The 17374-nt window shown below is 37.5% G+C and overlaps 1 protein-coding gene across 1 annotated transcript in view; it reads left to right on the forward strand.

Annotated features, from left to right (window-relative positions):
* SLC7A11 (solute carrier family 7 member 11) overlaps positions 1-14578 on the forward strand; it is a 90810-nt gene extending 76232 nt beyond the window's left edge. The window contains exons 8-12 of the mRNA XM_049885274.1: positions 444-547; positions 1378-1474; positions 3031-3180; positions 4401-4578; positions 10788-14578. Of these exons, the coding sequence (XP_049741231.1) occupies positions 444-547; positions 1378-1474; positions 3031-3180; positions 4401-4578; positions 10788-10855 (597 nt within the window). The 3' untranslated portion in view covers positions 10856-14578. The remainder of the gene's footprint in view (positions 1-443; positions 548-1377; positions 1475-3030; positions 3181-4400; positions 4579-10787) is intronic.
* Positions 14579-17374: the final 2796 nt, after the last annotated feature.

The following is a 17374-nucleotide window of genomic DNA, read 5'->3' on the forward strand; positions in this document are numbered from 1 at the left end:
CAAGCATATGTCATACTTCTCAGTGTGCATTTGTACTTCGCTATAAAAATGCTGCCTTCTAGGCTAAAGAGAAGGTATTGTACAGAAGGATTTCTGTCCGCAAAAGTAAAATTTCTGAGTAGAGCTGTTCCTATCAACCAGAGGCAGAGGAGATACACGTGATAGTTGATAAAGATTCGGTAATCGGATCATTGCTTTTTGGAAGTAGAGAGAAGGTGCTTGTCTAGACCTTTGCCCATGGTTTTGCCACAAGCCATGCCATGGTCCCTGCTTTTTATGATTCTCTGCAGAGTTGGTCTGACCCTAACCAAAGAGAGGGATGGTAAAAACACACACGTATCACCGGGCCAATAGAAAACTGTAGAGTGAGTTTGGCCTAAATTGTTTCATTTTATTTCACTTCCTGGCAATCCATTACTTTGCTTTCTTCTGTCTTTCACTAGACCTTTTCTGAGCGGCTCCTGGGAAATTTCTCATTAGCAGTTCCGATCTTTGTTGCCCTCTCCTGCTTTGGCTCTATGAATGGTGGTGTGTTCGCTGTCTCCAGGTGAGTGAGTTCAAGTACCCCCAGAAAAGCATTTCCGTTTTTGAGATTGGATGTGATAAGGGTAACTTTAAAAAGAAAACCAGTCTTCCAAAACTGTTGCTTTTAAAAAAAAAAGGGGCATGCAAAATTGCACTCTTCCTCTGAGTATCAAGACCATGTCTTATTCTGCCCACTAGAGGGCACTGCTTGTCTACTTATAGCCTCTCCTGAAACTGGGCGTGACGCAGGTTTTATAGCATGTCTACAGAGTCCAACAACAGCATATTTACTTCTGGTGATAAAAATCTTCTGTTTCTCTAAAGGTGACAAGAAAAAAATAAAGTAAGATACATCAGAAATCACCACCACATCGTCTGTATCCCCTTTCTCTTGATTGATGCAAGAGTCCCTTTTGTCTCAACGTGAAATGATTAAAACCTAATCAGATAAATATGAATGTAATAAATCCTTGTGTGTGTGCCTGCGTGTGCACGTATGTGCATAGGTACCTATATGTGTGTATGTGTATAGATCTGGTTGATACATACATAGGTACAATACTATTTAATTCACCATCAACTATTTATATGTGGGGAGAGCTGTACCGAGTGAGACATTGCTGTTGTTTTTTCCTCAAAAGATAACACAATGTTTTGGCAGATTTTGTAAAATCCTAAGTCAGATTTCTCATGATGTTCTCTACCTCACCTGAAAATTTAAATATAAGTAATTGCCTAAGAAATATCACCTTACATGGTATGAATATGTTGTGTTTTTTCTCGGATTTTAGGATTTTCCCTTTGAAAAGATCAATTGTACAGTCAACTCCATCTGTATTTTTTTCCCACCAGGTTGTTCTATGTTGCATCACGAGAGGGTCACCTTCCAGAAATCCTCTCCATGATTCATGTCCGAAAACACACTCCTCTGCCAGCTGTTATTGTTTTGGTAATGCATATTAACAAGTACATCTAGATATAAGCTCTAACACTAGGTTAAACGAATAAGCACCAAAAACCAAACCAAGCCCAGTGCCATCGAATGCATCCCGACTCATAGCGACCCTATGGGACAGAGTAGAACTGCCCCATAGAGTTTCCAAGGAGCGCCTGGCAGAGTCAAACTGCCGACCCTTTGGTTAGCAGCCACTGGGGTTTCCAAACCAATAAGTACGGAGCTATCAAAATTCTGGTTTAAATTCCTCATTGCTAAAAAAAAAAAAAAAAAAACCCTTTTGTAGGAATTTGTAGAGTCTGAGAAAAATGATTAGCTTGGCTCCCATCATTGACATAAAGCCTCAGAGAAAAGGATGGACAGTATAAGCCCTAATTTTACTTACTGAAAGAGGAGCTAAAAGTTTCAGTCCCAAAACACCAAAAGGCCTCATCATAGGTTCCTTAGGATGAAATGCACAACAAAATTATACCAAGAATCCATGAAAGGCTAGACAGTGCAGTTATTCCATGAGACATTTGAAAGCATCCCTGAAGTGAAGAAATAAAAGCACAGAACTTAAATTTGAGCTGTAGAATTCTTTATACAGTGAGAAGTATTTGTGAAATGTGACATTCAAAAGACAGTATAAGGTGTGAAAGTCCTCAAATACCCATTGGCAATGTTATATTCATTTTTGTAACATTTTTTGTACAATTTTGTAACATTTTTTCTCAACTGGAATCTGCTGTCAGGAGCATCATAGAATGCCTTGAACATTTTTTTCCCTTTTTTTTTTTCACGCATTTAATTTGCTTCAGAATGTTTCCTTGAGATTTCTTTTTTAAAGTGCATGTACTCTGTGAGGAATCTGGAAGTTAACGTCACTCGTGGGAACAGAATGAATTATTCGGTGAAGAGGGCTTTCATTTTAAGCCTCTGCTATCAGTCACGCGTCCTTGGCATGTGTACCTGCAGAGACTTGCTGTGTTGATCTCAGGGCATCCTTCTTCCCGGCCATCTTGAGGGTCACACACGGCAAGCATGTGGGGAGAGTAAGTGTGGAGGAGGAAGAGGTCAACATTTTGCATTCAGAGGCAAACTGAGTCACCTAGAAGTGCCTGTATTTCGTGTGTGGGTAACCAACAGCGTTTGCAGAGCTTTCTGAGACTTTTCCAATCGGGTCCACTTCTAATCTTTATTATTAGCAATTGCCTAATCATCTCAGTTTCTGGGTCTTTAAATTTTGGGTCACTGAGCCTTGTGTCTTTTACTCTTTGAAAACACATTCTCTTCTCTCAAATACAAAGGGATCTAAAACCAAAACACCCATAAAAATTCCATTTGGATGTGGGGTAGTGGAGATGGTATACTATTATACGGCTGTGTAAAGGGATCATGAGAGCAGAATATAAAAAGGAGGTTAGTTGAGTCTAGGGTTTTAGTTCTTTGGTGTAGATGGTCATTTGAAAAAAGATAATAATGCGCGCAATGTGGCTATTGTTTGTTATCACCTATATTCTGGTGTTCTCAGAATTCACTGAGCTTGGATTTTTTTCCCCTTCCTGCAGCATCCTTTGACGATGATAATGCTCTTCTCTGGGGACCTGAACAGTCTTTTGAATTTCCTCAGTTTTGCCAGGTGGCTTTTTATTGGGCTGGCAGTTGCTGGGCTGATTTATCTTCGATACAAATGCCCAGATATGCACCGTCCTTTCAAGGTAACCTCAGTAATCTTAATGGGTTTACATAAATCTTTCTCCCAGGACCCAGGCCTCCCTTTGTCGGAACTTGATGATGTGAAGGTTGAGCAGGGGGCAGCAGCCTCCAGAATAAAAATCTTTAACTCTTGCAGGTGGTGCCTTCATGTGGGAGTTCTTTTAGCTTGGAAAAAAAGTGTATGTTATTTTTTATGTAAGGTCCTGAACTTTGTATGTGACATTTTTGAAAAGAGATGGTATTAAAGGCTGTTCGTTACGTTGATTTTTCACACACATGTCCAATTTGATACATTCCAAGAGTGAGACCCTTCTGTCCGTCTTTATACTGAATAGCCGTGTCCAGCGTGCTCCAAAAGCAAGAGGCAGATATGGAATTGTCACTAATTGAAACTCTAGAAGGATGCTGCACTTATGTATTCTTAAATGTTATGACTTATTATATTGTTCAAGGTCTCCTTTTCTCCATGAGATACTCTGAAAGGAATACAAATGTACAATGTACAGAGGAAGGGAAGATCTGTGAGTTTATTGCTTAATAGGATGTCCATTTACCATATCTAAGCATTTCCTTTTGGGAGGACTGAAGAATATGTTTCTCATCTTTTTTACCCTTGAACGTGTATGGGATTGGTTTGACTTCACCATTTATTCACTTTTAAGAAATAACACAGATAATGTCAATCATGTTGTCAGAATTTGTCTCTAATTATATTCATTGCCTAATGCTGGCAACATCTCTATTAGTGGTTGAATAGGAGTTGGCCTGTTTTATTCCTGTCAGTTCTTATTGTGAATCTCCTACGGAAAATCAATATGCACTTAAAGGCTTTAACATGTAACAAGCAGCTGGTGCTCTTGACTCCACATTATAGTGAGTTCTAATCATAATTATCAAGGAGCCAATCTCTTAAAGTCAAAAACATAAATCATAATGGCACTGAACTGGTAAAACAATTTAAACAAAACTTCTAATGAAGCACCCTTTCTTATCGTTAGATTTTGTAGCATTCTAAGATTGAAAACAACCTGAAGGAGTACTTTTAATGTATTCTCTGTGTTCCATTAAAGAGAATTTGCTCTCAAGGTAAGGTGGGAGGGTGCCTGTCATCTGGTCACGTGACTAAAGTGTATCACTTGGTCACATGATTGAAGTGCTGGCCTTGAGCCCACCTTCTGTCTCTGGAACTGTTTGAAAGGATTCTTTCTTTGTTGTTTTCTAGGTGCCACTGTTCATCCCAGCATTGTTTTCCTTCACGTGCCTCTTCATGGTGGCCCTTTCCCTTTATTCGGATCCTTTCAGTACAGGGATTGGCTTCGTCATCACTCTGACTGGGGTCCCTGCATACTATCTCTTTATTATATGGGACAAGAAACCCACGTGGTTTAGAAGAATGTCAGGTAAGAGTCTTTAAGCAGTTTGGGGATTTTTTTAGACACTGTGTTCAGAAAACCCATACGTATGTACATAAACCAAAAAAACCAAACCCAGTGCCGTCGAGTCGATTCCTACTCAAAGCGACCCTATAGGACAGAGTAGAACTGGCCCAGAGTTTCCAGGGAGTGCCTGGTGGATTTGAACTGCCAACCCTTTGGTTAGCAGCTGTAACACTTAACCACTGTGCCACCAGGGTTTCCACATATGTACATACATATGTTAAAATTAAAAAAAAATACAATTGGGACAATCACTAGTTTGAATGCATTACTGCATTTTCACTGGCACTCGGGGAATCAACAGAGGGAAGGATACTTGGTGTACAACCACGGAATCCCCTTCAGAATATTCAGTTTGTGCTGCTTGGGAGACTAGCTTTTTTAGATACAATTTTATCAGCAGTTAAGTAAATGACCTAATTGTGCTTTTGAATCTCTTCCTAACCTAATTATTTTTTTATTTTGGGTTGGATGCCATTTAGGGATTCTGTATCATAGGATATAACTTTAAGAGTGACATGGGATTTGATGAGGAGTTGGGCAAATGCCTGCAAAATCCTAAATATTATGATTGTAACATTACCCTAATGGGGATGGTAAGTCACAGAAGGGTCATAGTAGCAAGAACAATGAAGAGAAAAGTAACAGCTCACATTTATTGTGAGATTTCTATGTGTTAGCACATGTATGTCCTTATTTAATCCTTCTGAGGTGTGTGTGTTGGGGGCGGGGCGACCAAACTCCATTGCATAGATTTTTGAGTCGCAGCACGGGATAATTCACTTAACTTGCTCCAAGTCACACGGATAATAACTGAAAGACCTCTAGAATTCAAAGACAGGCAGTTTTGTATTCTTGAAAAACCAGCCCGGAGGCAGTGAGAATGGATTAGAAGGAAGATGGAGGTTGAAGACAATGGACGCAGTTTGGTGGTTACCACAGTAATCCCGAGGAGAATTGAGAAGGTTCTGAATGCAGGCAGTATTAGCGGGATCCTAGAGAAAGTGAAAGATAATGCAGAGGAAAAACCAACGTGACTTGGTAACTAGTTAAACTGGGAGAGGGAAACAGGAGATCAGTCGGGTAGGAAGGGTTCTTTATGAACAAGCTCTGGTAAAAGTTCTGCCCTTTATCAGGTATTGTGCTTAGTCCTTTCTCTGTCACATTCCACCCTCAGCAAGATCTGTGTGTGAGGTGGTGTGATTCCCACACACAGATAATGAAACCAGGGCTCAGGGAGATGGAAAATTTATTTTTCAGTGTACAGATTTTTTTTTTTTTTTTTAGTTTTTTTTTTAGATTTTATACTATAGTGCTATAATTTGAACCCATGTCTACTGGACATCAAGATCCATGCTCTTTTTAGATTGAGTACCTGATAGAAGAGAAAGGTAAAAAATCTATTCCAGAAGGGCAGAAAGGCCCTACTATTAGTTTCGAATATAAACTTCCTTCTTCTCTTTTGTTTTAATATATTTAATTTACTTAATTAATTTTAAATAGCCTAGCCGAGTAAAAAGTTCCGGGAGATTTCTGGTAAATTTGTTAATAAATAACTTAGTATTACTAAAAAAGAGACAAGAAAGCAATTTTTTTTTTTTTCACATATTTGATCTCTAATGTGTTACAGAAACTCATTTAGAAGCCAATCATTTAGAGTTTTGTTACTACTCTTTATTAGCTTTTAACTGGTGTTTGGTATCTTTAGATGTTATACTAGTATTTATACCTGTATTTTATTTTCCAGCTAGCAACACTATTCCCCAAAAAAGAGTTAGTGTACAAGCTAGGTTCTTTAGGGCTAATGCTGACATACTGATTGCTGAACACATTTTTTAATCTCTGTTTCTTATTAGGTCACGCTGATTTTCTATAGGATATTTTTATTTATTTATTTATTTCTGTTATAGGCATTAAAAATAGAGCCTTTTCTGGGGGGGTGGAGGAAGTCTTTTTAAACAATATTTACCATCAGGGTGGCTTTATTTATTACCAAGGTGGGGTAGGATAAATTGGTGCTCATCATTGTGTCATCTGTCTCTATCTCTGATCCTAGCTAGAGGCAGGTAAAGCCCCTGAGCACCAGGGAAAACCAAGGGAATTTAGGTAGAAAGAGTGGTTAGCCTTAGAACTGGACATGAATGAGAAGGAAGCGGATGATAGTGCAAGGTCATTGTTCTGTCACATTTAGTAGGTATTTTGTTCCTCCTGCCTGTGGTCGGCCAAAGCTAAAAGTTCTCTCCTGTTTCTCACGTGTGTGTCTGTGTTTTCTACCATTTCTTTATCAGTGTATACCAACTAGCAGTTTTCATGCATGGTCTTATTTTGATGTCTTTTCATACTCATGTAATTTTAAAGTTTTTTTTGCTATTTTTTTCTGTCTCTAAGGATGTTCTGAACATCTACAAGGCCTCCAAATTTAGTGTTAGCCATTTGTGAAACTAGCAGCAATGTGTTAGTCCCATAATGGTTATTTGGTTCTCAGAAATGCCCTTAAGTCTTACCAGGGAGCATGGAAATTGTGCCTTTAAACTGCAATCATTGTAACTCTTTATAGCTGCCTTGCAAGTGCGTAGCAAAAAGCAACAATCCTCCATAATTTTGTTTGATTTTCCTCTTAGGCAGCATTCTTGTAGTAAAATAAAGAAAATTCATAATATTTATTGCTGCAATAGCAAGTATTTTCCTCGCCTCTGGCCAAAACAAAACACTTACACACAGACACACACACAACAAAGGCCCCCATAGAGTCCTGAACTACCTCCTGCCCATATGTGACTACCTCTTTGTTGTTAGAGAAAAACTCAGTGTGAACTTGGAGGCCAAGAGAGCCTTTGCTTGGAGGAGTTTGTTCAATGATTTCAGCCTATATTGTTATGTTTAGTAAAATTCTTTACCCTTTCTATTATCATTTATTTTTACCCTAAGATACATGAGCAGATTAGCCCTTTGAAAATGATAATCTATCAAAATATATCTTACCTAGGGTGCTTCCGTGAAGAAGGAGAGTTTACCAGACAGGAGATGGTGGACGGCTGCTTAGTACCTATAGCCAGGGAATGTTCTGAACTGGAGTCTGAGATTTTTCAGAGATTTGATGAATTTCTGTGGCCACAGGATGCCAGTATTGAACCATGTTTTGTTTGATAGCGTTCCTAGGTTGAAAAGAAAGTGTGCTCTTAAGGGAATACTTAGACACATAGAAGTTTTTTTTTTTTCTTCCAACTGTGACAGAGTGGTTAGTTCTTCTGGTTATTTATTTATTTTTAGAAACACAAGCTTCTCACACAAGGAAAAGGAGAAGATGCCCTAGTGACAGATTTAAATACATAGAGGTAGCAAAACCCAGCAAACTCCAGCCCAGGCTTGCGTTCTACTTGGCTGCCTCTATTTACTGGCCAAATGCTGTCATGGCAGAGTGAAGGGGTGGCTGGAGGCTGGTCTGTCTTGCTCAAGGAGAAACAGGGAGGAGATTCTTTAAACAAAATCTTTGTATATAAAAAAAATAATACCGACAACACCAGCAGAATGACAGTAACCCATTTTTGTACATGGTGATTCCGCAGACTTCATTTATGATACGTTGCTGAAAACCTGCTAATGCATGTGATAGGCTTTTCACAAAGACGACATTTTTAATTAATTAAGCGTGCCTACATTATTTTGAGACCCAAACTATCTTCATTCTAAGGATAGCATGAGACCATGCCTGTGGAAAGACTGAATCCTTTCTCGACGGCAGTGGGTTTTATTCTTATTTTGTCTTCCTGGGCGGCTTGGCTTTGTGCTAATACTTCACAAGCTTTTTCAGTTTCAGCTACTGCAGTTCCTACCCTTGTATCAGGTGTGGTTGGGTAAGCCTGATTTTGCAAGATCAGTTGTTGTTCCAACTTATTTCAAGAACAACTACTGACTGAACAAGAAAGGTAAAGCTAAAAACACCAGTATTCCTATTTGGTCTTGTAGCTTATACCAAATGTAAGCTACAAGACCATCGGTTCAAATGAATCTATCTAAAGAAGCAGTATCAGGAGGTTGATTGTCCCCAAAGCCAGAAGCCTTATGTCAGCATGGACGTGGACGTGACGTGCATACTCTGCGGTTTTCACAGGCAAGCAGAAAGCTTTCTTGGCTCTGTGGAGCACCTTCGTATGATCCCACTGCTCTACATACCCTAGAAGGAAATTTGGTATGGTTCTAGTAATTACTTACTTGCCAAAATCAGTCACCTTGAAGAAACCTCCATTGTGATGAAAATTATTCAAATCTTGAGATCTCAGGAGAGGGCGTGAGAAAGCCACAGGGGAGGTGGTCAACAGGGGATGAAACATGGTGAAAGAGGAAGGGCTGGGTGTGCAGGACCAGAAGCTGCTGAATAGAGGGTCCAAATGGAGGCTTTAAGGAGGAAAATAACACTCTAAGAAAGCAAGGAGATCTAAGTTGCTCTCCATTTGTCTGGAACCTATGCAGTGTGGTGAAATGGAGAGCAAGATGTCTAAGAAAGCAAAGGTCTGAGAGTCCCAGAATAGAGAAAGGCGCTTTTGGAAATGACTTTAGTGTTGGGCATGAGGAGCAGATGTTGCCTAAGGAAAGCAGTCTTTGTGGAGATAAGTTCAGGAGGCTGTGGCAGGACCTCTCCAGAGAGGAAGTACTGGAGAGGATCTCTTTAATCCCACTGCTTTGCATTCAACAAGGGAAGATGCTTAAGACCACCTGCTTTTCAACCTGCTAGCTCATTTGACTACAAAAGCCACATCTTCCTTACTATTGATTGGTATTAACTTTTCCCTCCAAAGTCTATTTTTATGGGATGATTTTAGCAATTCCCTTTTCCCTAAACATGGGCTTTAATTGCTCTTGAGTGCTCCCCTGTGCTCCGCTTACATGTCAGTATGAGGAGTGGGCTGTGACAAAATACAGTTCTTTTCAGGAACATTTACAAAAGGCTTACCACTTGCCAGTGCTGTTCTGAGCCCTTTGTAATTAATGTGGACTATAAAAACTAGTGGGGTGAGGAAAAGCCTCCTTGGGAAACCCTGCTTTAAAGGATGAAAAATACAAAATTTTAGGGGCATTGAGTATTGCTTGGGAGGGGCTGTTACAGGTGACAAATCATAAATGAGGAGAAAGATTTTATATCTGGGTGAAAGATGCTTTGAGTATAAAACCATCCTGAGCTCAAGCTCTAGGGTGTTCCAAGGTGAGTGGCAGTGTGTAGAAGTTCTACAGGGATTGACTACAAAAGTAAGAGGTAAACAAGAACTAGCATACCTAGAAACCGAGATCACAGAATTCTAGGACTGTTGAGATAAAACGACTTAAGAATAATCTAGTCCAGTGGTTCCTACACATTAGTGAGTATCAGTCACAGATTCCTGGGCCCCACCTTCAGGTTTTGATTCAGTATGTCTAAGGTAAAGCCTGTGAAGTTGCGTTTTTAATATCTCAGGTAATGCTAGTGCTGTGGTTCCAGGGAGAACCACTTTGAGAACCACTGATCTAGTCCTAACAAAACCCAGTGCCGTCGAGTCGATTCCGACTCATAGCGACCCTATGGGACAGAGTAGAACTGCCCCGTAGAGTTTCCAAGGAGCGCCTGGCAGATTCGAACTGCCAATCCTTTGGTTAGCAGCCATAGCACTTAACCACTACGCTGCCAGGGTTTCTGATCTAGTCCTAGCCCCTCATTTTACAGACGAGGCAAATGAGGCCCTGAGAGATAAGAGGATTAGCTCAATAATATACCACACATTTGAGACTGGAAATAGTATTCTGATTCTGCTCTCGAATTTACTGAGCAATTGATTGCAACCTTGTAGGTGAAAAAACAACAAACTAAATTGAATATAAAATTTGTTTTTGAAAATTTATTTATATCTTGGCCCTATTGTCTCAAAATATTTTCAGTCTATTGAGTCATGAATAAAAGCCCTTATTTGTATACAAAATATTAATATATTCTTGCTGAAAAGCCATCATGGGAAGTTACAGAAGTGATAGATAAATTAATTGAGCATGATAGGATTCTAATAAAGTAAGTCATTTTTGAACGTGCTGAATGAAATATGTGGTGGTGTGTTTTCAGTATTTGACCCAGATAATTCACATTTTGCTGTTTTTCTGCATTTCTCATTTCTGTGCATTTCTAACTTCTCTTCTTTATTTTTTCATAGACAAAATAACTAGAACATTGCAAATTATACTGGAGGTTGTACCAGAAGAAGATTGTCATGAATTGTGAACTAACGCTTTCTGATCCTGGGCAACCCAGCCTTATTTCTGCCCAAGGGCAGAAACACAGCATGGATCTTTACATCATTTTCTGGAAATCCAGAGAATTTCAAACTTTGGTGATGGCCTAAAGGAGTCAGTTATTCCTATCTATGTCTTATAATGTATTCAAACTGGTTTCTAAGAAATTTAGATACAACAATGTGTAGTTATAGAAAGCTGATACGCAGTTGCACCAGAAGTTCATATAATTTCTGAGAGTTGCTGATGCCTGCTTGGTGGGGTTTGGGAAGAAGACTAAGGGAATGGACACTCACATTAACGATCATCTTATCAGGGCTGAGAAGCTTCAATTTGAAGACTGAGATATATTTTGTATACATGGGTTTAGTAAAAATTATTTTACATACTGTAGATAGCTATACTGTGAAAAGTGTTTTCTATCCTTCTGGGAGGAAAAAGCAGAAGTCATCATCATGGCGAGGAAGAAAGAAATTTACTTTACATTGGTATTACAGTATTTCTGCTATACAGACACACCAATTTAGATATTTCTTATCTTTTTAATGGGTTATATGCAGAGCATTTTGAACAAAGGAGTGAGGGAAAATGCCTGGTTCTCTTAAAGGAGAGCCTCCAGGGGCTCTTGTTTATGAGAGAAACCCAGGAAATGTACGTAAATAAAAATCCTTGAAATTTATTATAATCTAATAAGTATATATTACATGTTTTCCTTAATTATCAGGAAGTCCATGGTTACGTGCTATTTTGTTTTCACGTCAGTGAATTTGATTAGGAAAGTATATAACAAACACTGTCTTTTCCGAGAGCAATAGTCAGTTTGGCGTCAAACCTTCTTCAGAAAAACTACCTGTTTCACTAATAATTTATCACTTGAAAAATAGATCTAAATATGAACATTTTTTTAATCTTCAACTTTTAACATCAGCATGAGAAAAATCACCAAGAAAGAACATGCCCAAAGTATTATGTCCATCATGATAATCATCTATATTCAATGTTTGTAATTCTGATGTACATTTTTAAAATTTCATAACTATTTTGACTGGGAGATGAATTTTGACAGTTTGTGCATTTCCTTTATATATTTTACATTCTGGTAAAATATCCCTGCAGATAAAACTGTGCAGATCAATTAGGAAAATGCATATATTTAGGTAAGAATTCATAAAGAAATGTTACAGCTACATAAGATTTACAACCGAGGTTTCTAAAAATTTTCCACTTTTGTATCTAGTCTTTGTCAGTAATTTCCACACCTTAATTATCATTCAGCTTGGAAAAGAGATAACAGATAACAATTCATTGGAATAAGGAGAAACTGTCCATGAGTGTGTGTCTTCAGGCAGGTGTTTTTATATGAGGGTGAGAATATATTGTGGAATTTTCAAATGAAAGTAGTAGAACGATGACATCTGTTAACTATTATTTATATACATCTCAGAGTAAATGTCTCGTTATGGCTAGAGTCTTTTTCATCCTTTAATTTTTGTCCATTTGAAAATGAGGATTTTTGAAAGAATCTGTAAAGAATTTATTTATTTTTTTAATTTCTGGTTTCTAGTATCTCTTTAAAGAGCCCTGGTGGTGCACTGTGTAAGAGCTCTACTGCTAACCCAGAGATCACTGGTTTGAATTCACCAGCCACTCCACAGCAGAAAGATGTGGCACCCTGCTTCCATAAAGATTTGTAGCCTTGGAAACCCTATGGGGCAGTTCCACTCTGTCCTGTAGGGTCGCTATGAGTCGGAATCGACTTGACAGTAATGGCTTTTTTGTTTTTTAATCTCTTTGAATCTATCACTGTGCACATTAACTAGACTATGTATCACTCTTTCTACCATTTTTAGAAATGATTTTTTTTTTTAAATTTCTAATGCCATCGTGATGCCATTTTAACCAGCCAGATATTCAGTCAGTAATATAAAAAGAAAGCAATGGAGGTTAGTTGTGCTTCAGCTTATTTTTAGGGCACATCATGACAAGACACGGAGTTTTTGTAACCAGGAAATCAGTATTCATAATTTTGGTTCATAATGGTAGCGTGAGCCCTGGTGGCACAGTGGTCAAGGGCTCAGCTGCTAACCAGAAGATCAACAGTTTAAATCTACCAGCTGCTCCTTGGAAACCCTATGGGGAAGTTCCACTCCGTCCTGCAGGGTTTCCAGGATTTGGAATCAACTCGACAGCAATGGGTTTGGTTTTTTTGGTTTAGAGCATATTCTAGTTCAAAAACTCTCCTGCATACTTTTATATATGTGTACATTTTTATAGTAGCTGAAATTTTTCTAATACATTTGGAAAGGCACATTTACATATATATGTTTTAGCATATGAAAAATTTTATATGCTACACTTATACCAGTCTGCATACTCAAATGTTTATATAATTGAGTTTATCATAACACAAAAAGTAAATGTGGCCACTACAGTTTAAGACAACTAATATATTTTTTTCAAATGTTCTGCCTGTTGTAGGCACACGGAGTCTAAATAATGATGATTTAAATTGATCTAGTAAAGACTTTCAAAGCTAAAACACAATTTTATTTTAAAAAATAGATTAGTTCTTCTTAAATAATTATGAATATTTGCAGTAAATATTTACCTCACAGTGCTGTTTTGATACCATTTTTAAATATTAGATTATTTATATTATTAGTTTATGTATTAGATTAGTTTCCTCAATGGAATAATACTGGACAATTACACATGGTGGTTTGGTCAGCTATAAGTAAATCCTGTTATTGTCTTCATTCAGAGGATTAAAGATTTGTCCTGGAAAAAGACCCCACATCGACACATCAGTGTTAGGTGTGCACGCGCACACACATGTATGAGCACGCACACACACGTATGTGCACTTGCACCTGTAATTCTCCCACCTCTGCTGGTCCCAAATTAAGACAGCTTATTACGTTATATTAGCACTAGAATACACACGTGCAGATAAATTTCCAGATTATCTTACATATCTGGTAAAATTGTTTCCCCAATTGCTATTTGATACATCAACAGATGGTTAACAGGAGTATAATTAAATAACTCAACAGCTTTCTTCATGAACTGTAGTCAGTCTTCAGGAAACTCATTATTTTATCTCTTTTTGCAGATGAATGTAATGCCAACTAAGAAAGGGAGCATGTTTGACCTTTGTTAAAGTTGATCTATTTTATAATTGAGATATAAGTTATGAAAAGATAGAAAACTGAAGGTCAGAGTAGCGGGAAATGATAGGTACTATGTTACTGGAGGTAACAGCATTTTGATGTAATTTATTACAGAACATAGAGAAACATAAAGGTAGTCTTCTGCTGTGTGTAGGTGGACATACTGACAAGCTAGTGAAGCTTAAGCTTCAATGCCCCTCTCTTAGATGTGCCCTTTCCACGGTCCTGTACTTAATTTTACGTTAGGTATTTTGTATTATTTTCTATTGAAGTAAGATGAACAAAATTGTATACATTTTGGCCCTACGAAACCTGCATCAGCCCCTGTGAGTAAGATAAAATAATTCCCATTACTTTTAAGCGTGGGGTATTGTAAGGTATATTTTTAAATAAGAAAATTGAAAGCTAGCTGAAGTATCTATACGTAAGTGCTTTTTTTTTTAATATATAAGAAGGTAGTTTTAGTTCTGCATAACAGAAGAACAATAAGCAATATTTCAATTGTAGCTCTTTCACTTAGTTTGGAAAGAAATATTGAGAGATTTGGGATTTGAGTGCAGTTGACTCAAGAAATTTGAAATTTTTCTCAAATATAATCTTGCTTTATTTTCCCTTAGAATGCAGTAGTTTGGTGCTGATACTGTTTACAGAGTTAGATTTCATTTTTCTAACCCATCAAAGTCTGGAGTTAAAGCATGGCATCATAAAACTGGCAAGAAGTTCATGGTAGATATAAGTTAGATTAGGTAATGAGTCATCTTGACAGCTTCTGTTTACATTATGTATCTATGTAAAAGAATTATTACGTACATGTATTTTTAATGTAATTTTTCCATAAACAGTATCTTTATCTCAGCATAGTCCTTCAGTGGCACAAATGGCCAAGTGCTTGGCTGCTAACTAAAAGGTTGGCACTTCCAACCCACCCAGAGGTACCTCATTACAAAGTCCTGGTCATCTGCTTCTTAAAGATGACAGCCATGAAACCCCTGTGGAACCGTTCACACAGGGTCACCGTCAGTTAGAGTCACCCAGAAAGCTACTGGTTTATCTCAGCATCTGTAATACCTAAAAGGATGTCCTCTAGGTAGATCGTAATTTATTAGTAGTGTATATTTTAATATTCTTGATTTGGGGACGTTCCTTTTGTTACATTTTCAAATTAATTAACATCTAAAAATCAATGTTTGGTCTCTTTTTAGATCTTGTGTAGATTCACAGATTTCCATGGTCTCATGGAAAGGTCTTCATTTTCCAGATTTTGTGAGATATTGTCCTTCCTTACGACCTCATAACAATGTTAACTTGATATTTTGAGATACTTCTCTGATTTCTTTGAATGCATCTGACTTCTTTTGTCTTATTTTGTATTTTTTGACACTGTGTCCTTAAGATAGGAAGTGAGTCTTTGAATTTAAATTTGAATCTATAAAATTGTGCACATTTTCTTGATGTGAATCTACCATTTAGGTTACCTACTTGGGAATCTCTCCCAGTGCCCCTCCTCTTGTTACCGTGGGGTTTAACGGAGCTTGGTCATGGTCTGCAAATAGCTATCTGTTACGTGTGTATATCCGCCTACTTGGATCAGGGTACATTTACAGTATCAATAACGGCCTTTGCAGTTTTACAGATAACAGTTCTCTCCAGAAACTATGGACCATTAGACGTCTGAGAACAATACAGATGGTCACACTGGTTTGAAAGTGCACATATCTTCTTTTTTCCTCCTGGTACATACACTACTGATTTAAACAAATAAAAAAGTGTGACTTTCAAGTGAATTAATTTATTGATTAGAAGGTCTGCTTACTGAGTCCTGTTACCTGTAAAGTCCTATTGAAACCTCCAGAGACTATGTTGAAAGCTAGACAAAAAAAAAAAAAGGAATGTTATATTAAGATAGAAAAATACTTTGGGGAAGTTAAAAAACAGATTGTTTCACATGAATGTATGTTTATAACAGAAGTCATGATCTACATTGAAATACTGTGTATAGCAATTATTTCAAACACTACCACATCGTAGCTTTTTATTGCTTTGAAAGCAAAACAAAACAATATAGCTACTATTATTGCACAAACTACAAGAATGCTCCAAATATTTTAAGTAGTGTTTTTTTTTGTTTGTTTTTAATGTAAGATTTTTTGATACTCTTAATTTATTTGGAAAGAAAAGTGTTACTTAATAGTTTTTCCTTGAGAATGTTATAACTACTGTTATAAACCTGGAACTAAACTTTTAATACGTCTATCTTAAAACCTGGGTTCTGATTTTGGCATTACAGGCAGTCCCTGGATTACAAATGAGTTCCCTTCATAAGTCTGTCTTTAAGTCGAATGTATATGTAATTCAGAACAATCAGGTACGGTTTGTATCTAATGTCACTTAGTATATAGTATGTAGTGTACCTTTCTATGCATAAAAAACATTAAAGAAATGCTTCCAGGTACATTAAAACATTTTTAACATGATAAACGGTAATAATAATATTTTGATGAGTGTTGCAAAGTAGTGCCCATTTGTTATTATGAACCCTTGTATGCACCTCAAATTTTTTACATAATAGGCTTTACAGGGGTTGGTTTGTCACAATGGGTTGTATGTAAATTGGGCATTTGTAACTCAAGAACTGCCTGTATCCTTGTTCAGAAAGTGGCATACCACGTAATTTTCTGATGATGTTGTCTAGAACCCATAGTACTATTAAGATATACTTCGCCTTTAAAACTTGGTTGTTTGGAACACAGGCATTGGCCCCAAATTTCAATCTCTTTTTAGATGGATTGCAGCACAATGATAACTAATGAATTGTCACTAGTACCTCTCAACGTTTTGAGAACTTTGCAAATATGAGCATCAGGTGTGTTAAGAACACATTGATTAGAACCATGAAACACACTGTCTTCTCCCTGTGCCACACAGGTGCACAAACACGCGGTTTCATTTATGTCATGCTGAATGTTATCTCCCTGTGGTTTCCTAATAAGCACAAGCCAGGAAAAGGCACGACAAATTGCCTCTTGTACTCAATGCTTAGTAAACTTAATTTGTCTTACTTTTCTGACGAAGATTTGACTCTAAATCTCATTGAGCTTGGGTCTTCATTATCACAGCACGGATTAGATGGTAGCGATGCACTGGTAGAGATGGTTTGTAGTTATTGACTCAGAACTCATCTCATCATGAATCTTCCATGTCTTTTTATTATGTGTAAGCCCTTATTTACTTTATAAAAAATGGGTTTTGAAAGCTTTGTGTTAATATGTGACCTAGTCACAATAACTTCTTTTTCTAATTGTAAAGGGGTAGAAAAATTCTTATGACCGTGGGTATGT

The sequence above is a fragment of the Elephas maximus genome, chromosome 5 (genome assembly GCF_024166365.1).
Source record: "Elephas maximus indicus isolate mEleMax1 chromosome 5, mEleMax1 primary haplotype, whole genome shotgun sequence".
Classification (NCBI taxonomy): Eukaryota; Metazoa; Chordata; class Mammalia; order Proboscidea; family Elephantidae; genus Elephas; species Elephas maximus.